At 38.6% G+C, this 24,146-nt stretch overlaps 1 protein-coding gene across 3 annotated transcripts; it reads right to left on the bottom strand.

Annotated features, from left to right (window-relative positions):
- Window positions 1-3,520: 3,520 nt before the first annotated feature.
- PEX1 (peroxisomal biogenesis factor 1) lies at window positions 3,521-24,134 on the bottom strand. Of its 3 annotated transcripts, none has more exons than XM_042888967.1 (24): window positions 24,006-24,134; window positions 22,100-22,243; window positions 21,246-21,329; window positions 20,899-21,013; window positions 20,043-20,809; window positions 18,405-18,524; window positions 17,349-17,472; window positions 16,971-17,080; window positions 15,644-15,744; window positions 14,604-14,736; window positions 13,786-13,882; window positions 13,140-13,310; window positions 12,496-12,548; window positions 11,154-11,343; window positions 10,806-10,972; window positions 10,403-10,537; window positions 9,832-9,896; window positions 9,083-9,225; window positions 8,896-8,999; window positions 7,571-7,744; window positions 6,517-6,747; window positions 5,183-5,383; window positions 4,828-4,958; window positions 3,521-3,829 (listed from the first exon to the last, which is right to left on the bottom strand). In XM_042888967.1, the coding sequence occupies exons 1-24, from the start codon at window positions 24,132-24,134 to the stop codon at window positions 3,748-3,750; spliced, it is 3,771 nt and encodes a 1,256-aa protein (XP_042744901.1). In that variant the 3' UTR covers window positions 3,521-3,747. The 3 variants fall into 3 exon arrangements, 2 of the variants coding, with proteins under 2 accessions (XP_042744901.1, XP_042744900.1); XM_042888966.1 differs by having other exon boundaries at window positions 3,522-3,829; window positions 12,496-12,650; XR_006181899.1 differs by lacking the exons at window positions 3,521-3,829; window positions 4,828-4,958; window positions 5,183-5,383 and adding an exon at window positions 7,198-7,331 and having other exon boundaries at window positions 6,665-6,747; window positions 12,496-12,650.
- Between the last annotated feature and the right edge of the window lie 12 nt (window positions 24,135-24,146).

The raw sequence follows: 24,146 nt of genomic DNA, 5'->3' as shown, positions 1-24,146 counted from the left end.
CTGAAAGCAAAGGAGCTCACCCAGCAGCTTCATGGCCTGAAAATTTTTCTTGTACCAAACCCCTGCATCAGCAAGCACATCTTAGCCAGCCCTCCCACAAACACACACCTGCTGTGCTGCATCCTCGCCCAGGTCACTACTGAAGACCCTTAGGAACTGTTTTTACACTTTACTGCACAGAGGAACTCCAGAATGACATTTTCCCTGCGATTCCTTTGTCACAGAATCATTTCAGTTAATTCTAGCTATTAACACCAAGGAGTTTTGGATAGTGGTGTGGGACACCACTTGTAAGAGATACAAAATCCATCTATCAGCTGCAGCTGTACCACCACTGCTATATGATGGTACTGAAAGGCACTGACTGGGAGTCCCACAAGAGCCCCACCAGCTGCTGGAGGATACGGAGGAGGAATTGTTCACACCTGCTTCTGTTGGGCTAGCTCACAGTGGTGACCTGAATGCCAGTGAAATGATGTAGCACTTCTTTACCAGCTACAATCCATGGATCAGAAGGTATTTTATCCCATACCTCTGGTTCTAGAGAACATTGCTGTTATTCCGTGCATTTTCAATTCAGGATGCCTCCAGCACATTGTCACTCCTCTGTGCCCAATGCAAATTGTGTCACATAACCGACACTCACCTCTCAAGCCAAAGCCATGCTAACAGATGCCCCACATTAAGAGCAGTGTAAAAACACAGCAGCCTTTACAAACCCCACAGTGAGCTGCTCTGAGGTGTGCGGCTGAACAGCTGCCAGCTGAGGTGCCTGAGTGCAGCTACTGCCACACTGCTCCCAGTGATGTGTCACAGAGTGAATTCCTACGTGCCGAATGGTACAAAGCATCAGGACTCCTGACTCCAGCATGCAGAGCTAATGCTCCAAATACCAGCGTAATCCATGGAGGACATTTCCTTCTTATTCTGGTCTCCGTCAAGTTCCTGCATTATTTACGATCCTATGATCACTATCTTGCCTACCTGGAAAGGCTGCCACCCTGCTGTTCAAACACCACAGGATCATGGAAGATATTAAATGACAGTCAGATCCACATGTAATCATACAGCATTGATTTCTTTTTCCCCCAAGTAAAATGATAGCTTAGATTTACTGTGAAAGAGATGAACTACGTACGGTTTCATATGATATGAACACACACATAATCACACAGCTGCTGAGAAAGACAACCTAGGAAAAAAATAAATTCCTGGGATGCAAAAGTTTTGGTTTGCAATTATATTTTAAAACATTTGCATTTGGGCTGGAAGAACATACTTTGCTTCCATGATGCCAAGAGGAGGAAGAAACTCCCCGTACAACATCAAGTGTAGATTATTACACACAAAAGCTTCTTTGGCCAAACTGAAATTCAGAATCTGTTTTAAACCTAAAACATACGTCCATCATTTGCATGATTTGCACCTCTCCTATGAGGAAAGGCTGAGGGAACTGGGCTTGTTTAGTGTGGAGAAGACTCCAGGGAGAGCTCATTGTGGCCTTCCAGTACTTGAAGGGAGTGTATAAACAGGAGGGAGAACGGCTGTTCATGAGGATGGATAGTGACAGGACAAGGGGGAATGGTTTTAACTGAGACAGGGGAGGTTTGGGTTAGATATTAGGAGGAAGTTTTTCACTCAGAGGGTGGTGAGGCACTGGAACAGGTTGCCCAAGGAGGTTGTGGATGCCCCATCCCTGGAGGCATTCAAGGCCAGGCTGGATGTGGCTCTGGGCAGCCTGGTCTGGAGGCTGGCGATGCTGCACATAGCAGGGGGTTGAAATTAGATGATCATTATGGTCCTTTTCAACCCAGGCCATTGTATGATTCATTATGCAGGCTGTTAACTGCCACACTTAAACTGCTGAGAATTCTAGCTGGTGATGTCTATTATGAAACATTAACATTAACATAATCTAAGCCTCAGCTCAGACTTCCATTTCAGATGGTCTAGAAAATCCTCACTTTTTTTTCAACTTGAAAATAGAGAAAAAAAAAGTTTTGTTCCCTTAAAGCTTGAAAGTTACACAGTAAATACCTTGTGGATTTTTTTTAGTTGTACAGCAGAAATCCTATTTCCCAACAAAAAACAATTACGATTTATGGCAGAAGAGCATAACAATAAACAACCCTGACACACTGGATGGTATTTAACGCCCTGACTTGTGGCAAAGCAAGCCTGTCAATTTTGATCATGAGGAATTACAAAATTCTCTCTGTATTCAGACACCTGAGCCTTTCTGTAGAGCTAATTGCACTGACTAAGACAGCCTTTAGCAGAACCAACTCACATCACTTTTTTCCAGTGAGTTGCTTTCGCTGTTCTGCTGTCACAACCACCACCTGTCAGCACACGCTGAATCTATCTGCCCCAGGCTTTTTGTCAGATGTCACCAGCAGACTCAATCTGGAACTCTGGATCACTTCAAAACAGGTACATTCTTTCCAAGGCAGTAGTTGAAGAATTTAGCAGCTACACACTTGTAAGTTGAAATTTCCAAATACGAATCACTTTTGGAGTCAAAGCTGCCTAAGCACTTCGTAAGAAACATTTTGGGACAGTAGCAGGAATGGAATTCCTGTTTGCAAAGTGAAAGTGTCAGTTGCACGTTAGAAACAAGATAAGTGCTCGTATCTATATTTATCACTTGTCTCTTCAGAAGTCCCTCGACTACAAGGAAATGCTGGCTGGCTGCTGGGGAAAGGTCAGCATCAGCTGGCAACGTCAATAACAGCCGGGTGTATCACCTGATCACAGAAGGGGAGATGCTGCCCAGTGCCCCAAAGCGATACAGGTATGAGAAGGCACATGACAGTAATTACAGCCAGAAAAATCAATGCTTTCTAATTACCTCACAGAGGTAAGCAGTAGGGAAGGATGATCAGCAAAAATGAGCAAAAGCCCACAGTATTGGCAGAATGTTGTGAAAGGGTGGTAAGGACTCACAGCAAACAGCTCCAGTACTTTTTCTTTCCAGGCCTTTTCCTTTCCCCTGCTGTAAGACTTTATCTAGCTATTGGCTGGGGAAGACAACTCTTTAACAATCTCACTGTAAGTAAGCAGATGTGACTGTAACCCCATGTAAAGTAGGGAAACTTCCAAACGAGAGATTTTTCAAGTCTCCAAGAAGAAGATAGGGTTAGAAAGATCTGATTGTTATGAAATGCAACTTGATGTTACTCTGAATAATTAATGGTGGCAAACGACAAGTTAAAATTATGTAGTTTTGTCTTAATATTTTTCTTTTTTGGCTACAGTCATTCTAGAAGTATTACTTACTTCCAGTAAGTACTTCCAATACTTACCAGTATTGTTGGCCCATCAATAAACATATGAAGTACCACTCTTCTCTGAGCCCTCCGAAAGCCATTAGAGAAAAGCTGTTCAGAATGTCAGTGCATCATTTCTTGCCTTAGACAGTACAGTTTACTCAGACAGGGAGATCATTATTAGGTTGTGGCAACTGTATATTGATAAAATCAAAATTTAATTTTTTTGTGACAAACAACAGGACATAACATAACAGAAGTTCTCTCAAAAATTTAATATTAATTTCCAGGAAGACAATTTTCTTCAAAATAAAATGTGAAATAATTTTACAGCATGTAAACTAGAAAGACATTTTCTTCAACTGCTGCATTAATAAACCCATATGAATATAAATAATCTGATGTAATCACTTAAATATTAAGCTCCCATTTGTCATTTTCATTTACAGTTCAGTAATTACAAGCACATTAGAAGTTACTATGCTAGAGTCATTTTCTGTCCTGGTCTGAATGCTGACCCAACTTGTCCTTTCCTCTTGGGATTCTGAAAATTATCGTACCTGGAAACAGTAAAAGACAGCAGCATATTAGTCTGAAATCCCTTTGTCTGCATATGCCCCCAAAATACACAGTAATACAGCATAGAACTATCAATGTTCAATTATATTTTGGCTGAAATGAAGAGCACCTGTTTTCTCATACCTGCAGGCCTCGAGAGTTTTCATCCACTACTCTGACTCAGGCAAAGCAGAGCACAAAGCTCTCTCTTTTTTTTTTTTTAATTACTATTATTCTAAAATAACATATATATATACTTTAATTATTACTATTTAGAGGGGAATGAAGAAAAGTGGACGGGGGGTACTGACTCCTAGAAATTATCTCTCTTTCTCCTTTCCTTCTCTCTGATCCCTGCTGTTAAGATCTGCTTATCCATGTAACACCTCAGGCAGATCACACCTTAATTCCCAAGTCCAAAAAACATCATGGACTGTTTTGATGCCACTTTTCAGCTTTTTCACTCCAGTCATTTTCAAGTTTAATGGACATGTTCTCATTTTCAGTATGTCTTCTCTTTTGCAAATTGTTTTTCTTTGGGAACATATATAATGAGGACTCAAAGCATCATACCTCTTCCCAAATACAGTAGTTAACAGAGGCACTAGTCACTAGAAAGTCATAACAGAGCAATTTGAAAACATGGTGAACTGCTACTCAATGGGAACAGGTAGGACCTAGCTTTATGTTTCAGAGAATCAGAATTCTCTTTGTACTGGTATAACTTTTAACATAATAAAAGGGGTTTTGGGTCTGGGATTAGAATTTCTAGGTCCAATGTTAATAAAAACAATAAAAGACACCCACACCGGTAAGATAATTTCTTCTTTCTATTGTGTACCTTGGTATTGGTGAAAAAAAACTGCTGTCACTCAATTTCCATGCCATTCACCACACAGAGTATCATTAAATAACTGTTGTGGTTCTGATGAACAAGAAATATGGAAAGACCAAATCTCCACTTGAGCTCACAATTAATAATAAAAAATATAATGCTTACAGTTCAGTAAAATTCTTCCAGTCATCTTGGCTAATGGATGGTCTTATACCCTCAAGAGCAGTCATCAAATGGGACTGGGTAATAATCAAAGTGTTCTTGGCAAGCACAGACTGATTAAGGGTGCCATCCTCCTGGAAAACAGAGCCACGAACAAACAATCAGAAATTATCACAGAAAAAGGACCCCCTGTAATTACAATCACTGCTTCCCCCTGCATTAGTAACACATGCCTGGCTTATCTTCCTCAAACTAGGTATCACTTATCTTTGTTATTTTTAATATTATTGAATGAATTATTTATCAGAATACAATGAAAGGAAGTGCTAAGACTAAATATTACAAAAAACTGTCATACTCCATTCTTGCTTTTGTAATTGGCTTTGATAGCATTGATTTCTGTCCTCAGGTGCTCTATTTGCTGCTCCTGGTTATTTTCCAGTGAGTCTTCTTGGGAGACTGTTGTAAGCATTGAAGGTTGTGACGATGCTGTGTCTCTCTGAGAGATGTTGGTAAAATCGTGAGTTACAGAGTTTGGTCCAGACAAACACAAAGAGCTCTAAATTGATCAAAGAGAAATACATTAACTTATTATGGATTCAAAAGAGCAACTCAAACATTAAGATTTAGCTAACTTTCCTACCAACTTCATTCAGTATCACCTTGCTCCCACCAGAAAAAAGAGTACTTTCAAAAATACATCACGCAACCTTTTGTATAGACATAGAACAAAGCACAAGTTTGGAAACGAAGTGTTTTCCCTTCAGAAAAAAATCAAAATGTTTTTGCAAACAGCCTATGTAAAAAAAAATACAAATGTCTAGTAAATACATAGCTCTTTTTATGTACAAAAATCAGTGGTTCTGAAATCTGAGGTTCATGCAGTTAGCTTCGGAGTGACATTCCATTTTCTATCACCTCCAAATTCTCTGCGCACTGGATAAAACAAGCAACTTCAAAGTTTCAAAGTTTTGCAAGGTTAAAGTCCTTGTAGCCTCAGTGAAGAAATTCCAGAGTTAAAGGAAAACCTAAATCTCTCAAGATACATTACTGGAACACTGTCATGTATAATACAAGATAAAACACAAGAGCACTTTATGAGACTTAGCAGTTAGAAATTCTCCAGTGTGAAGAGAAGCTATTTTTGGCTTTAGGAATCAATGCAAGACAGTTTTGAAAACAAGATTCTAACACCTTTGATAACTACCTGTAAATACAATTCTGCAACAGATCCTCAGAACAAACGGATCACGTGCAAACTCTGAAGTCATCTCTCCACTGTAAGGAGCTCACAGCCAGCATGTTCTGCTATATTTACCCAGCAGCCAAGTGAGACTGGTCAGCACTGTGACACAGGTGCTGGCTAGCCAAGAGCAATAAACTTTGAAAGGCAACAAGGCATTAGACCAGATAGTAAGACCTGGTGTGAATACAGTTGGCCTGATACTAAAGCACTAAGCAGTATTTTGGGATTTTGATTTAAAAGTTCTTCAAAGTTGTAGAGAAATCCATATCCTGTTCTGTCAGATGGAATATCCCACCCTGGTTCCCACACTGGACCCACAGTGCATAGGATGAAGACAGCTTGAAGGACAAAGCAGACATAACTGTAGTTATTAAACCTTGTGGTTTTTTTCCCGCTTCGCAGTCGATAATTTTTACAGAATTCAAAATATTGAGAGTGTGATTTACCAGGTCTGAAGGACTTCCATTTCCTAGTTCTGATTCATAAGAGCTTCCAAAATAAAGACGATACATGTTGGACCTTGGATCCTCAGGAAGCAACTCAGACATGTCCAAAGAAATAAGAGATTGCTCAGGTGCTGCTTCTCCATCTATTGCTGAGTCATCTGAACCACTGCTGTGGTTTAGAAAAACCATGGAAGACAGACTGAAGTCACTATCAGAACTAGAACCAAAATCCTGTGACAAAGAACAGAGCAGAACGTTTACAGGTGTTAACTCACAGCTAATTGCACTCTGTAATGCATTAAAATATTTCATGTGTAGTCCAAACAAAAGTATTGATTTGCATTTGTTTCTAGCAATTCTTCTCTTGGAATATGAGCTCTTTCATGCCACTAAACCCATATTTCCTTTGATCTCCAAGTAGTGGAAGCCTTGCCTGCCCCTTTTCAGCTAGAGCAAGACAAGCATTAAAAATATGATGGCAGGCAGTTGAATAGAAGTTAGAAAAGGAAAGGAACCTGTCATTTACAAGGGATAAAAACTTACAGTGGGATCCTGTACCTTATATTAAATATGGGTATTATCTGAAGGGGTCTTCCAGAGTCCAGCTATCAACATCCTCTTTCCACACCTCCCCTAACCTCAGATCACATTAAATCTGTCAGAGCTCCCCATAAAACCCACCAGTTCCTTGCTTCCTCCGTCACTGCAATTGTGTCACTTCACAACGGAATTTGCTAGATACTCTTTGAAGGCTTTGAGTGATCCCTCCTGTTGGTCTATCAGTCATTTCTCACAGCAACAATAAAGAGATTTGGCTAAAATAAATATTTTTTTATATTAAACGCTTCTCACAAAAATTAAAGAAAAAAATCTTGTCTTTAAGAAGTTTAAATTTAAACTGATTTGTTACATTATTCTCATGTGATACCATACACATTAAGATTTTAATTCTTATTAAACAGCTTTGCTGAAAACACAATGGATAGAATTAACCCCTTTGAACATACCAGCATAGAAATATAAAGAGACCCTCTTTTATATCTGTATTATTTACCTGTGTTAAACCTGAGCTTAAATTATGTATTGCCTCCAACTGAGCATTGTATAATAAAGCTTTTAGGTCAGCCCCTGTGAAGTGCTCTGTTTTTGCAGCCAAATACTCAAGGTCCACATCATCTGCCAAGGACAGAGAATGACTGAGAGCTTTTAAGATTTCGCAGCGTGAACTCTGCAAAGAAAGAAAAAAAACCCACAACCAAACAACTGTCAGTAAAGCAACCTGTTATTTTCCTTTTCCTCTCCTAGAGAGTGCTTTGTCTCTGTCACAAGCAAATTCTTCTTTAAAGATACTCCCCTAATAATAGTACATCTTGGATACACTGAATAATAATCAAACTTTAAAACGGGCATGATTTCTGTTACCTTTTCCTAATGAGGTTAAGAGAAGATGTACCAAACAGTATAGAACACAGAAATATATTCCTCTAAATACTCATCTAACATCTGAGATTTTTTATATGTGTTATATAAACAAAATATGAAGCTGAACACTGCTAGTCATATTTCCTTTTGCACAGAGAAATACGATGGAAGTGGTAAGCATTTCCATTTACTTGAAGGATCATATTCTAAACCAAAATTTAAAAAGGAAGAAGTCAGAACATATTTACATTTTTGGCATGCAGGAACATCACTGCGTACATTTAAAAATAACATAATGTGGCATTTGTTAAGCTTTCCAATTAATCTGAAAATGAACAGCATAACTGTAATATAAAATGGGGAACCAAAGACATGCCTTGTACAGCCTTAAAGGCCTGATCCAAAATGAACTAAAAAAAATTCCCTTGCTAGACAGTGACACACCTGACTTAAAAGAACTTGTACACTCAAAATTAAATGTGGGCAAAGGGTGGAATCAACAAGAATTCAGAACAAAACTACTCTGAAAATTTCAGATAATCAAGGGTTGTGAATGCCTATGGGTTCACCACCTCAAGCAAACAGCAGATCCATCGGATTTTTAATTCATTGGAAGATGCAAAAGATTATAAACATGATGCTGCAACTAATCTCTGCGGAATAGTTTACTGCTACAGAATATTTTTTATTACTTTTTTTTTTTTTTTTTTTTTTTTTTTTTTTTGATCGGTTACAATTGCTGGAATATGATTTGATTCTTAAGACTGTGATAAGCATTCTTGTTTTGCCTCAGTTTTATACCAATGTATTGGCACGAGTGAATTTTTACGTACAACTGCAGCTGTGCAATAGACCCCAGTTTGGCCAGATTTGAAATATAAAGAAATGGAGATTAACTAAAGCCCAGTAGTTTCCCAGTTTTCCCGTTTTGTCACGTAAAACATTTTATTTTCTCACCAGATCTGGAGGAGGACAGTACAGGCACTTATCCAGTCGACCAGGTCTTAACAAAGCAGGATCAATCAAATCTGGGCGACTAGTAGCAGCTAGCACATAAACACCTTTGGAAAACATCAAGAAAGTACCATTAACACCTGCTAAATATCTGTGCAAGGAGGGAAAGAGCATACAGATGAATTTTTACCTTGTAAACCTTCCACACCATCCAACTGAGTCAACAGCTGATTAACCACTCGGTCTGTAACTCCAGTGTTGTCATGACCTCGGCGAGGAGCAATGGAATCAAACTCATCGAAGAAAACAATGCAAGGTTTGGCTGCCTGAGCTCTTAAAAACAAACAACATTAAGTTAAATGTAAGTAGAGGATAAAAAACTCATCTCCTGTAAAAGTTAGAGGTTCTAAATAATTTTTTTTCTATGGAATCACTGCTCATTTTTATGATGTATCTTCTCCTCAGTTTTCCCTTTCTAAAGTATTCAATTGCGTTAATACACATGAAAGCTTCAAAATTCAGATGTGGTCTTGGATTATATAAATACAGTATAAAGACTGTCTACACTGCAACCTACTTGAGAAGCAAAGGCTACGAAGAGTACATTTACATTAGTAAGCATTGAGGCTCAAATTAGGGCATGTTTGTAAAAACAAAACGACTGGCACCAAGGATCTCAATACCAAGTCTAGTTTGACTCTATGTACTGTGTTCATTGCTAAGCACTCTGAAGTGGAGAGAAATACGAAAATTCAGAAGTGCACCCTGATCTTAACTGTTCTTAGAAAAGTTCCCAAAAGACAATGTTCAAATCTTGGCAACTTATTGACTCCTTTTTTGGCACAAATGATTTGATAACCGTATCTCTCTGAGAACAAAATCAATTCACAGAGCTTCAACCAATAGAATCATAACATCAGAAATCTTTACAAGGCCAACCTGTTAAAGATATCTCTAACTGCTTGTTCACTTGCTCCAATATATTTGCTGAGCAGCTCTGGTCCCTAAAAGAGGGAAAAGAACATGTGTGTTACACATTATTGGCTTTAATTTGTCATTTAATACCAACATTGATTTTACATACTGGAGCAAGGTAAGTTGTAACCAAGAGAATGCCAGCATTCCAACTATATTCCAATGTAGCACAATATGTATTACTGTATCACAGGTAACAATTTACACTGCATTTTGAAAATATATTTAAAATGTATTGCCCAACTTCTGGTCCCACAGAACCAAAATTCAGGATTTGTTTTTATTAATAAGATGGGTAACCAAGACAATCCAATTGAAATTTATTATTCTGCTTAATGAAAAATTATTAAAAAAAGAAACAAACTCAGTCATAAAACTGTGAAGCTCCAGAAAGTCAGATGCTTGGTTATCCACAGAAACTATTTTTGATGAGTTTTTAACTTTGGTATTTTGCTTTTACAAGCACCTACTCACAGCTATTATACCGAGCTATTTAATTCAGTTAATCACATGAATCAATCAATTTTCTTCTTACTTTGACACTGATGAAATTCATTCTGCTCTCTCGAGCAACTACTCCTGCTAACAGTGTTTTTCCTGTTCCAGGTGCTCCATAGAGCAAGACTCCTGATCTCTGTCGTATAGGCAGGTTCGCAAATAATTCTGGATACTGGAAAACAACACCAAACAATTCATGTTACGAAACATGCAATTATTCTACAGTGTACTGAATGATCACTAGTGTTTGATTTTTGAAGGGTGCGGTGAAAGAGTTCTCTGGTAGCTGAAAATACTTGAAGACTGGGAAGACAGAAAAGCAGCTTAAAAAAACATATTTGTCTTCCTTCTGTCAAATATGTGCTGCTTCTTAAAGATCATAACTGTTCTACTAACAAAATGTACAAAGTTCACGTAACTGACTTAAAACTACTGCATACCTTTGCAGGTAACATGATGGTATCCATGAGTATTTGCTTCACATCTTTTAAGCCACCTATCCTATCCCAGCCAACGTCCTTAGGTTTATGAAGGCTGACATTTCTCAGAGCTAATGGAGTAAAATCTTTTAAAGCTTTCTGAAAATCCACGGTCGACAGATTCAATTCTGCTTTAGAGAAAAAACAAAAAAAAACTATATAACCCAAGAGTAACAAATTCCTCACAGTATGCAACAATTAAAGACATTTTAAATGTGAAACAAAATTTGGCTTTTCATTTGTGTATTCTAAGAAGTTCTGGATAACAAAAGTAAGAATATGAAATAGAGGTTTTGACAGTGAACGTACCGCCGTGTTGAAATGCATCCTGGTTAGAAATACAGGCATGAATGGCACGATCAACCAGCATAGTAAAATCTCGAGCAACAAAACCTTCTGTTTCTTTTGCAACATACTGGAGATCAAGATTGGAGAACTTCTCTACATCGCAGTTCAGTTTGTTTTTTATTACAGAACAGAGCACTTCACACCTTTGCTTCTGGAAAATAGAATGGGGCAGGAAGCGTGTGTTCAGTTGTCAGTTGACGTGGCTTTCAGAAATTCAGAAAGCAAATATGTATTACTTATCTCACACATCACTATCGTGGAATCTTCAAATGACAAAATCTGAGTAGGCACAAAAACGGACTAAAGTCAGCTCTTCAGCTGAACTTCAAGAAATTCACCAGTTTTACAAATTCAAAGGTTTGCACTGCCAGTTATCTTAAATCTAACAATAACAAAACAAACTCCCACCCTCAACTTTCTGCTGTTTCACACCAATGCTTCAGTTCCATAAGAAAAAATGAACATATTTTCCTTTGTGCTGAACTTATTGGATGTGAAATAGATAGTGTTGGATAAAAATACAACAAATAATTTGATATCTTTTGAAAACCTGACTTTTCCACTGGTGGAAAAGTCCTCCTCATTCATTTATAAGTATTAAAAAAACCACAACAAAACACCAGCACCCAAGCAAGTAGGAACTACTTGTGTTAAACACCCATCAGTTGCCATAACCACGTCACATCCACTGCCTCCTGCACTTAAGTCATACTGTTCATTCTTCCCTCTTTCCTTTTTACTGTTCCAAAAGGGACTTCAAATAAAATTCAAATTCAAATAAAATACAATTAATATAGAAAAATAAGCCCAAACCTGTTCATAAAATTTAGTTTTAATAACATTTTAACATGTAATTACCATTAATAATATGTTAGCACATACTTATTCCTCTGAGAGGCAGAAAAAAAAAAAAACCAACAATAACACACTTAAGCTAAGTCTCATTTATCTAACTGTAGTGACCTGACATGTTCTCTCAAAGTTGCTTCTCTAGAATTCCCTTATGGGTACCAAGGGAACATTCACCTACCTTGGACAGCCTAACTTGTTTTAGGTTGAACTGAACCATCCTCTGAATACACCTTTTCTCTCTCCACTGAGGATAATGAAACAAATTGGGAATTTTCACTGGCTTACTTTCCAGCCTTATAATGTCACACAGGGGTGCTGGGGTATCTAAGTATTATTAAATACTTTCTATGATATCCAGGTTTCTCCTCATCCCCCAGACTAACCTACAATCTCTGTGGCTGAAGAGAAGGCAAACAACACTGTAATCAAATTAATAAATGCCCAAATTTACCTGATCTGGCGACTGGATACGTTTGTAACACTGAAATATATGAGTTCCTTGAGCTGAAACCAGGGAAGGATGTAGAGCATGTTCAGACTGACTTGTAGCAATTAATGCAATCAAACTCCCCAAGGAAATAACTTCTTTTATCAGATCTTTCAAAACTAAACAGAAAAGGCATTGCTGAAGGAATTGCAAAATAACAAAAAGATTCTGTATTTGATTATATCCATTATATACAGTGCAAATAGAAAGCATTAAAAATATATTTAAAAATAATTTCTTTATTGCTATGTTTAAATGCTCTTTTTTAACAACAAAATAACAAAACCAAGCCAAATTAAAACAATGAAAATCCCCCAAACATCCCAACCAAACAATACAATTGTTTTTTCTAGGACAGTACATTCCATTACTAAATGTCATCAAAAGTGCTGTTTAAAAGTTAAATTTTTGCAAAGTAACTGATGATGTCTACCACAGGATATTAAACATTATTTTTCTGTGTTGTGAACTCCACTCTAAAAACATACCACACTGTTCAGAGGCAATAACGATTGAGACAGAATGTCCAGCTAGGACAGTACAACTGAGGTGCCAGAAATGCTGGGCTGCATTACACTTTTATCCAGATACAGGTAGTAGAGCATTACCATAAGCAAGTCTACTGCTCTGAACTGACTCAGGGCTGTTCTCATGCTCTGGTGTAGGAGGTACTCCAACAATGTGATCAAGATCGTCCATTAAAATAACCGATGGTTGTCTCCATGACGCCTCTAAAAAAGCTTCCTCCACATTTTTCCTTATGCTTCCTAATCTTTTTCCTATAGGATAAATGCATTTTAATGACAAAACATAACAGGAAAAAAAAGATCAGACTTGTATATCTTGCTCAAGTAATATTCCAATACTTGGATTCAGCTACCTTACATATGCTCCTATAAATCCAGATACCTATTTTAAAGCAGAAACAACATGTTCTATCCTAAACCTACTTTCACTAACACAGGCATTCTAACACTTAATTATTTATGTTTGTTCCAGCCACCACAGCTGAAGAAACACACAGTTGATCCTGCCACTTTCTCCTCATTTGTAACATCTTAAAATAAATGTGGCAAGAGTGGTTTGAATGCAGTGGTGGTATGAGGGACAGAAGCTGGCAGACATGAAAAAAAGCTTCCTTGCAAAAGGAAATTTAACAAAAAAACAGAAAAATTAGATTACATGTGGTAACTTCATAATTACAGTTCTTTGTCATACTGAAATTGTTTGAGAAAGTAACAGGCATTATCCTACCTCTTAAAGCTTTGCAATCAATTACTTCTACATGAGCATCCAATCTATCAAATGCTTCTTTGCAGATGGCCTTTGCTAATGTCGATTTTCCACTTCCCTGTAAAAATAAAAGTGAGCTAAAACAGAACTATTTGCTTCTGTTTCTGTGGAATTTCTATCAAAACACACATCAGCTAAGCTGGGAAGGCTGTAAGCACTTTGGTTTTACCCCTCAGAAGCATACACTTATTCCATCTCTGCATCACTTGGTAGAGACTGAAGCCATGGGCTGAAAAAAGCCTAAGTCAAATTTGGAGTGGGTACATCCACTATAGACAGTGCTGTGATTCCACTTTTCCAGTGTTGTTTTTATTATGATGGAATGTGGTGTTAAATGCCACCACAAGAGACAAAAGGAAAATCAAAGCATTGGCTATACTGACGTTTTATGTTAGTTAGAAAATAAGAGCAAATACTGTATTCTTACTTTCAAATATTTCAGAGACAAGAAGCACCTATTATATAAACACAAAGTAGATTAATGACCTATGGAAATACACTGAAATTGTATTGCTATAAATATTCAAATTTATATATGCATATAGATGATACACACATATACACACTAAATGTGAATGTATAATATCATAATATATAATGTCATAATATGACATACATAATGCTTTACTGTGTCAACTCTGTTCAGCCAACTGCTTGTTTTTCAGCTTGTTCTTTAGTTCCTCGAATTTGCATGGTAACAAAGAACTAATGAAAACAGTTCTGTAACTATTGAAAACCACTGAGGAGAGTTTGCAAGTGCAGAGCAGTAGAACGTGTACCTTTCCTCCTGTGAGAAGCACCCCTCCACTTCGCAGTCCCACAGCGATACCAGCCAGCTTTTGAGATAAAGGACGACCCAAAAGACTGTGGCTTATGTGTTCATAAGAAGATGCTCCTAATTTGTCCACTCCCCTGAACAGCACAGAAGACATTAAATGCCTAGAGTAGCATCAGCACACGTGATATAAACAGTAATAATTGTAGTATAGTGAGGGTTCGATGTTGATTATGCAAAGTAATTCATATTTTCATAACTCAATCTGAAAAGACAGCATCTTTATTCCGTAGAGGTAACAGGGGGCACAGACAATGCAGATCACCCCTGCTGTTGAACAATTAATCACTCAATGTACATCACCCTAGCAGGAAGTGGGCCTCAGACAACAGAACTAACTTCAGTTTTTGGGGTTTCATCTTGTTGAAGGTCTAAGTAACAACCTCCTAAGGGATGCAACAAATTGGTAAAACATGGTGCACATCTGGGTCAGATAACTCAGCCTATCAGAAATAAAGCAGCACGTAGTTCATTTGCAGACATCTTTATCCTTCACCTGTCTTAAATCTTTGTGTCTTTTGACACAACAGTGCTCCTTTCAGGTTCACCAACAGCAAGGCTCTGTTTTGTATTTTGTATTGTACTGTGAAAAACAAAACGAATAAATACAGCTTGGTTTTTTTACATTCCTACTCTACCATGCTAACCCCTGGTCAGCTCTAATTGCCTCTTCTCAGCTGCCTTTCAAAATGCCAATAGCACAGTAAATAGCATGCTACCACAAGTCTCTCAAGTCCCCTCTTCCCCAACTCTACTTCAAGTTTACTATACAGCACCACTGTTTGCCCTTCTACAAATGACAGCAACATTATGATAGGAAGGGCTGAGCCTGACACAAGCCAAAATACCAAATGATGCAGAATCATGCTGTAAGATCTGCATCAATTAAATAATGATAATAAAAAAAAAAAGATCACTTTCACTAATATTCTTCTTCATTAATTCCCATTCCCTCATGCACTTTCTACTATGAAGATGTCTCACCCTAAATGGTTTAGTCCTTTGTAAGGAAGGTTTCTGTCTGTTTCACGCACAGGCAGCTGGCTGTCATCATCAGCTTTTGCAGTTAGAGGGTGTAAAAGAACCTACAACAAAGGAAAATGTTAGTACTTAACATTAAATACAGCTACAAGAGAAGAGTATAGAAGTAACTACCCTTTTTTGGAATCTTTATAAATAAAATTTGCAAGTATGCCTTGCTGAAGCTTAATCTGCCTGAAAGAAAGATGTATTGGTAAAATGACATGGATAAAATATTTCCAAAATATAATCTAGTGTTTACAATGATGTAAACTGTGACTAGGATAAGTGCTCTTTTATGTCAAGCTATGCAGCCCATCATATCTCATATCTTTCCCCACCATTAATGTTTATTTTGCTGTATCCTCCTTGTTGTGCTGGCATCGATACCCATGAGGCAAGATGATCAGTCAGACAGGGAAACTGATCTGGTTGAAACACCTGGCTTTTTTCACAGTCTAGTTTACCAGGGAGCAAGTATGAAAAGCTAAACTAGCAAACAGGACTAATTGCAAGGTTCACAGGCTGGAACAGCTTGGTAGGTGACTCTGTTAACAAATGCACACTGTCCTTTCATCTTAACACTGGTCATTCTTACCATTTGTAGAAGACTTCTCTACTTCTCAAATACCGATAGAAATAAAGCTCTTCTACTTTTGCTCAACAGGGACTCTAAACTTTGCAGAAAAAAAAAATCTATTCTGAACAGCCAAAACAGGACATCTTAATTCTCTGCCAGTTTAAAAGTTAAAAAAAAAAAAAAAAAAAAAAAAAAGAATTATCCTACTATTACAACCATTATCCAGGAGTCAAGGACATCAGCTAAACCTGCATTATTAATGGAAACCCTAATCCCAATTGTTTAAATTTTCTGAGAAAGGAAAGAGGGCACAAGCTATATAAAAGGGAAAGCAGAAATAAAGTTTAGATAGGCATTACGCCTCATCTTTGTAGAATCAGCTCCTGTTCATCTAAAGTGATTTTACAGTGGTTCAGGGACTAAGAGAAAAAGTAACTATGCATCAGGATGGGATGTTCAAACCTGGGCAATACTGACTTCCCTCTGCTCTGATTTTCCTGACAGCTTGATGCAGACTATGAAAGTCAATGACAAATAAATTTCCAGGCATTCCTGGAATCTTACCAATGCCTCAGGCTGTACAATAACACAAAGAACGCAGGTATAACTTAATGAACAAACCAACAATTATTTAAAATGCTACACATAATTTACTTGTAACCAAATATAACAATTTAAATTACTTGATACCTGATACTATGGGATATTTACTTGTATATTAGTCTTTTGCAGCAAACTGGGACTCAGTATAAAAGTGTTCTCAGACTTATCTTCTTCAGTGTGCACGTGATCCACTACAGTAAGGACAAACTCCTCCATTCCTGTAAAAACAGAAAGTACAACCACTAAGATTTCTAATTATTTCAACTTTTATTCTTCACAAGATGAAATATTAATATATTCAGAAATACTATATATACTCCAAAATGAAATAATTAAAGAAGTTAATCATTATTAAAATGTAGTTTATGTTTACAGTTCCAGTGTAAAGAGATATGTTATATTAAATGGTGCACAGAGAGATCACAAAAGGTATATTGCCTAAATAAAATTCCTAATGGACAGTTAAGATTGCTACATGGTCCTTACCTTCTTTAATACGCAGATGTATGCAGTTTGTGCTTGTCATTATCCACGGAAGATCCTCAGTAGCAGAATCCTTTAGCCAAGCACTGAAAGCACATTTAACATCATCTTCACATGTATCTTTATGCTACACAGGAAAACAGAGACAAAAAGGGACATGAAACAAGGTGTTACTATGACTGTCCTCCTTCCATGCATAGAGCATTTGATTCTCTTACAGTAGCAGAGATCTGGAAGAAGATGAACAGTCTCATTTATTTGGAAAATAACACTATGCCAACAATTCTGCCATTTCTGTCACCTGCTCTGTAGAAAGCACCTGCTGCTTTGCTACTCTGCCTTTGCTACAGCAACAATTGGCTCTTCCACTGCCCTTAACAATTTTATCTTTGGAACACTGATGTAAGGCACAGAGAAGTTTTTATTCTTTTATTTATCTGTATTGCAAGATCCAAAAGCACTACTCAGCTTCTGGGTTTGAAACAGTGCCAGGTTACCACCACTGCCTGTCACTAACTCTGGCTAGGCACTATATCCTGCTGTACATCCTGCTTCCTAATTAATTCCTAACCTAATTAAAAAGAACATGCATCTTTTCTTTATTAGCAGGTGTCCCTCAATGCCAATATCTTTTTTCATAAGCAAGACACTTTCACACTTTGAAAACAAAGAAAGACTCCATCATACCCTTTAAATAGAAAAATTTTACAGGTAAGATGCAGAACTATTTGAAGTACTTACCAAATGCAAGACAGAGTTCAACAACTTAGGTATCAGCAAACAAAATACAGAATAATATTACTAGATAAGCTTTGTTAGATCACTGCATCTTCATGATTTCAATGACATACAAAGGAAAAATAAAAACCAAATTCCTTGGGAAAGCACTCATACATGACAGACATCTTCCAAGTTATCATGTAACACAAACAAATCCAACATTAAAAAAACAAAACAAAACAACAATACAACAGAAAAACAACACAGACAATTTTGACCAGAGCAACATTATTTTTTCCCAACCTATGAACAAATACATGACCAAGAATATCAACTCACTAAGTTCTGTTTGGGTTGCAGTCTAAGAGATAGAGGAATTTTAGGAATAGACTCAAGTGACTTAATTTGGACTGTTGAATGCATTTCAATTCGTAGCTTTTTTCTCAGGTCATCTGGAATCTGAAATATTTAAAATAAAAGCAAAGAAAAAAGAAACATCAGAAAATAAAACCACTGTAACATTGCATATTGAGTACAATAACAGTTTCTTCAACACCAATAGAACCTCAGATTTGATCACTGATCAAATTCAGTGCAATTTACAACAGATTTAAGAAACCATAAAGCTAGCATTCAAATCCTGTTCTCACATTTCTGAGTGTCTTTTATCCTACTTGTGAAAACACTTGCTACAGTTGACTATTAACTTTAAATAATAATAATAAAAAAACAACAACCAAGAAGATTGAAAAAGGATTCCTCTCAATTCTTAGGATGTTGCAAGAATGCAACATTTGGTGATTGCAATATATTTTACATGGGCAGGTTATGCATAAACAGGCTGTTATAAAGATCAGAGCCGCACACATTTTCAGTACAGACAGAAATCCAGTTTTCCTGAGCTGTACCAGCCAGTTTGCCCCGTAAAAAGGAAACTACTTTTCAAATATTCTGTACTGTTTTAAATGTTTTCAGTTTGGAAATGTGTCTCAGAAATGTTTATGAAGTCTGAAAGACTGAATGGTTGCTAACATTTGGAAAACTGCTCGCATCAAACGATTTTGTGGTAAACATTACTGCAGGCTTTTGCTCTCACTCTTGATAAAAGAGTCAGCAAATGGTGAGAAGTGTAACATGTCCAAATAGTCAAACAGTGATTTGGAGTGCATTTGATCTATTTCTCTTGATCCTGCGTGTGTTTCCAGGAAAGAAAGAACATGAGCAGGCTGTACAGCTCTGCCAGAATAAGCTGAAGACACAACTAGGAGCAACATTTCAGTGGTGTGTAGCGTATGTTGCAAAATACATATTTAGACTTGCAACAAACTTTGTAGATTAAGGACGAAATATTAAGAGTCCCTGTCTAAAGAAAATCTCATTTGGAAGAATCCCTCAGTGTTAGTGTCTGCACACTGGGACTGTGTCACCCTACAGAAAACAATATATAACAGACCAAGAGACTTTAAAAGGTATAAAAGCTAATTATTTGATAGTACTGCAAGATTTTAATGAAAACTTCAACAGTATATAAAAGCACCTGTAAATATCAGGTAACAATAGGATACATTATGCCATTACTTTATAGCATGATGACACCTAGAGTCCAGAGCATATTTTATAGCAATATCTGATGAAGAAACACTTCATTAAGCATTACTGAATGCACATAAACAGATACATTCATGTTCTCGTGTACGGCTGCCAAGAAATTCTGAAGAAAATATGCACCTCCAGCAACACTGAAGGATTTTCCTATTTGGTGCCAAAATGCTAGGGGTGCAGAAGCTCAGTGTACACTGCATGATGCTAATATCAGTGAGAAGGCTCGGCAAGGTGTAGCTCTAGCAATTACTATTTGATTGACTTTACTCAAGAACCTTCTGCAAAGCCTACCCCCAAACTGCACATCAGTTCCAGTTATCCAATAGCAAATATTATCCAATAAAAAGCCCCAAAAGATAGTGTGCTCAAACTGACCCAAACTCTTCCAACATGTAGGGCTTCCCCACCGTTGCCATACTCTATGACATTCTTTAGGTCTTCAAATCCATTCCAAACGATCTGAACAACAGATCCCCCACTGGACGCTTGAATGCTATTGGAATTATTTTTGTCTTGCGTACCAGGCAAATGGTTTTGCTTTTCAGATGGCAGATTTTGCTTTGCTTCTTGATGACGCTGTCTGGGGGAAAGCAGCTCGTTTATTTTCCCGTAAGAAACTACAGCATTTGGATCCAAATCAGTAAATTCTAAATTCCATGGAAAAATATGAACGGCATTGTATTTCAGAAATGCATGAAGGGCTGATGCATTCTGTACGCTGGGAGGCTGGGACTGACATACTCTAAAAATGGAATCCACGTGAATTAAGTTCAGCAGCTTGTCTTTGAAGGTGCTCATTTCATCTTTATCACACAAAGTCTTTTGTTTCTGTTCAGCTGTACGAGAGAAAATGCTCCCTATGAAATTCCACATATTTGGGAGAACATTTGAGCCAAATGTCACACTTGCATCAGCCTTACTCTGTTCAGGGACTCCTGGATTTAAGTGAGGTTGACTGGCAAAAGGCTCCTTTACAGTTTCGTCTTGCTGCATGTTATTTTTCACAAAACTCTTGAGTAAGATGTCACTTTCTGTAGAAGGCATGTCTGTGATGTTTTCCTCCAGCTCACGTGCTTTCGGGCATATCAGCAGCTCTGTGCATGGTTCTAATCTCCCATAGGGGGCTGCTGGCACAAGTGTACCTGAGTATGAACAAATCAGATGAATGAATGCATCCACTCTTGCAAGACAGCTTACTCGAGGCACCACCAAAGCATTCACTGTTGCTTACCAATTCTGATGTAAACGTGAGTGTGGTGTTCAACCCATACAGGAAAGATGGCTTTTGGGAATACGATTCGGATCTGGTCCAGAAGATGCTTTTCAAGACAGGGAGCGTGCAGTTCCTGGGAAAATGTGGTATCATTATAAGCTTGAACACCTTTAAAACATGCTTGAACATAGAAGTTCTACATATTTTTCTTACACATCATTTGAAATACAAAATACAACAAAAACCCACAACATTTAGTATTTGCTTAGGAGCAGAAAAGAATAGGGGATTGTGACAACAGCTTGTATCTATATTCTCTGTCATTTGCACAAAAATGGCATGAAGACTGGAAAAGGTTTTATTACCAGTATTTCCCAATCATCTGCTGAGAGTGGTTCCACTTGTACTTGCTGACAGGAGGAGACGTGCAAACAGGGTTCCAGGAATATCTGACAGAAATAACATTATTTCAAAATAATTTAACTCCTTAAATGCATAAAAACTCTACCTAGAAAATTCATCTAGAAAACTGGCATCTTCATTAAATGTTTTCACTGCCTTGAACATAGTTCCTCTTAACCACACAAGGTAATTCATAAGCAGGAGATGGAAGTTCAGGGTGTTAAGGATGGATTACATTGCACAAGCTTGGGGACTTCAACAATATGTGAATGGAAGTGAACAAACACAGCATCCAGAGCTTTAGCAGCTGATAACAAACACTAGTTTTCATCGTATATTATCTTACAACACCTCTCTGGTTCTGCAGAGAGATATATCATTTCTAGGGAGAATATGCTAGGAATGTAAACAAGCTAAGATAAGACACTGCTTTGAGCCAAAAATTATGCTAAATAAAATTTACCTCACCAGACAACGTGAATACATAGATACACCACACAATAATGAGGCGTAGAGTAAAACAAGAGCAGAACACTATAGTCTTTACACTCACACTAATTTTAAACCCCACAATCTGGATGTTGAGATATTAACATCCCGTGACACAACGCTTTGTCTGCCTCTAGGAAATTTTCCCAACTTTTCTCCAATGAAAGAATCATTTACAAGTTAAGCACCCTGCCCAAGAGTAAGAGGCAAATTGAACTGCATGTTTAGAGACAGAGGATGTAGGATTATACAGTGGAAGGGAAAATAAGGGAAGAAAATTTAAACCCAAAATGAAGAAAAAAAGAAAGAAGGAAATGGCATTTCAAACCTGTTCTCCATCTGCAATGCCAAGTTTCTCTGCTAAATGCCTGTTCATCTCTGCAATATTTTCACTCCGGTGACCTCGATGCCTTATTTCCATCCAGCTCAAGTATATGGGCTCATCACCACAGGATACTTTCACAGCTTGGCCCTATGAGTTTCAGATAAATAAAATGAATTGTTTTCAAACCAGGCAAGAAAGATCACTAACCTGTAACTGCATAGAGGGCTACAAGGGATTTAAAAGTGTTTTCTGGATTTTACACGCCTGTTACTACTCTGTAACAACAACTTGCAACGGTTATGATACACTAGTAAAGGGTGATTCCAGGACAGAAAATCTGTGATGCTGGCAGAGTAGTTAACTTCTTGTTAATTGAGACTTCCCATAGAATTCTTCATGTAGCCTATTTGCACAACTCTTGTGGATTGATTACTTCTTTTATACAGACTTTCACTTTTATAGGCTGTTAAGTAAGGAAACCTTTCTGTACTTCCCTTCTTCTACATTATACCGTGTATCTAAAGGAATGCATAGCTCCTACTTCCTATGTATGGAAAACACATGGGCATATGACTAAATTTCTCATGCACTCTAACATTCTCACAGATCCCAGGAGAGCTGCCACAAGCCAGGCAACATTTAGAATAAGTCACAAGTCTTATCAACTCATACCAAAATGATCATATCCATCTCTTTCAGAACCGCCCAGCTATTTCCATTCCAAACTTATGAATCTGGATACATTCATCCCATTTTCTCATTGAGACTGTTCTATGATGCATCACTCAATTCTCACTTCCTAAGGTTTTTGCAAAAATGACATAACTTGATGAAAACCAAGTGATGAAGACAACATGTGCTGTGAATATGCCACTGATATGCTTTTTGAGATAGCAATGTTTCTATGCAGGTCATTTTCTGTACAGAATACACACAATTCACTTCCTAATAATTTCAAATATTACTCAATACTTTGTTAAGATTTGGAAACACACCTGGTTTCAAGACTGCTTTACTGGAGTATGTCACACACCTGCGCTCACAAGGATAAAGCTTTTCTTCCATGTGTCTCACTCCTCACACAACTCCCAGTTCCCAGGGCTGTTTTAATACCCACTTACCCCATGCCTTGTGCAATCAGATTCAGCTGTAGATTGCACTTTGTTCAGGATCATCAATTAACATAAGTGGAAGAACTCTCAGTAAGGGCGACAGAGCACCAGAACAGACTGCCCAGAGAGGCTGTGGAGCCTCCTTCTATGGAGCTATTCAAACCTATCTGGCTGCCTACCTGTATGAGCTACTGCAGGGTACCTGCTTTAGCAGGGGGTTGGACTCGCTGATCTCTTGAGGTCCCTTCCCCTACGATTCCGTGATTTAAGCCCCTTAGAACATCGTGATTCAGCAGACCGCATTCCGTGTTACTTCTATCAGGGTATCAGAGCCCAACCGTCTGCGTTTTGCAGACTACACGAAATAAGTAGCCTGCCACAACACGTACGTTTACGCCGGATTTCCTGCAGCAAACGTAACGCCGCGCTCAGGGCCGAATTGCGGCCGGCTGCACGCATTACTGAGCAGAACGCGTGCCAGAAGCCCGGCGCTCGGCACGGCCCCGCCCGGCCGCACTCCGGCCCGCGAGGGCCGGGCCCCGAGGCGCTACCCGACGGGCCGTCCGAGCCGCGCAGCACCCTATAGGCTGCGCGTCGTCACGGGCGCAGAGCTCCCGGGAAGGGGGCGAGGGGTCCCGGCCCGCGCGGAGGACGCTCGCCATCTCCATAGCGACAGCGGAGGCGGCTGACGTCGGGCGAGAGAGGAGGGCTCCGAGCGTCGCCATAGCGACGGGATGCGGTGGGGGGGCCCCGCTCTCCCACAATGCTCTCCGAACGGGGCGTCCCCGGCCCGGTACCTGCTGCAGGCGGAGGTGCGAGGCCAGCACGGCGGGCAGGTGCAGGAAGCAGTCCCGGGTCCCGCTCAGCACAACCGTCGCCGCGGCGACTCCGCCGCCCCCTCCGCCGGGGTTGCCGCTGCCCCACATGCTGGCGGCCGG

The sequence above is a fragment of the Lagopus leucura genome, unplaced genomic scaffold, assembly GCF_019238085.1.
Source record: "Lagopus leucura isolate 7727_CA_CO unplaced genomic scaffold, USGS_WTPT01 Super-Scaffold_100157, whole genome shotgun sequence".
NCBI classification, from domain to species: Eukaryota; Metazoa; Chordata; class Aves; order Galliformes; family Phasianidae; genus Lagopus; species Lagopus leucura.
Note: the sequence above shows the minus strand (reverse complement) of the source record. Positions and strands in the feature narration are given on the sequence as shown.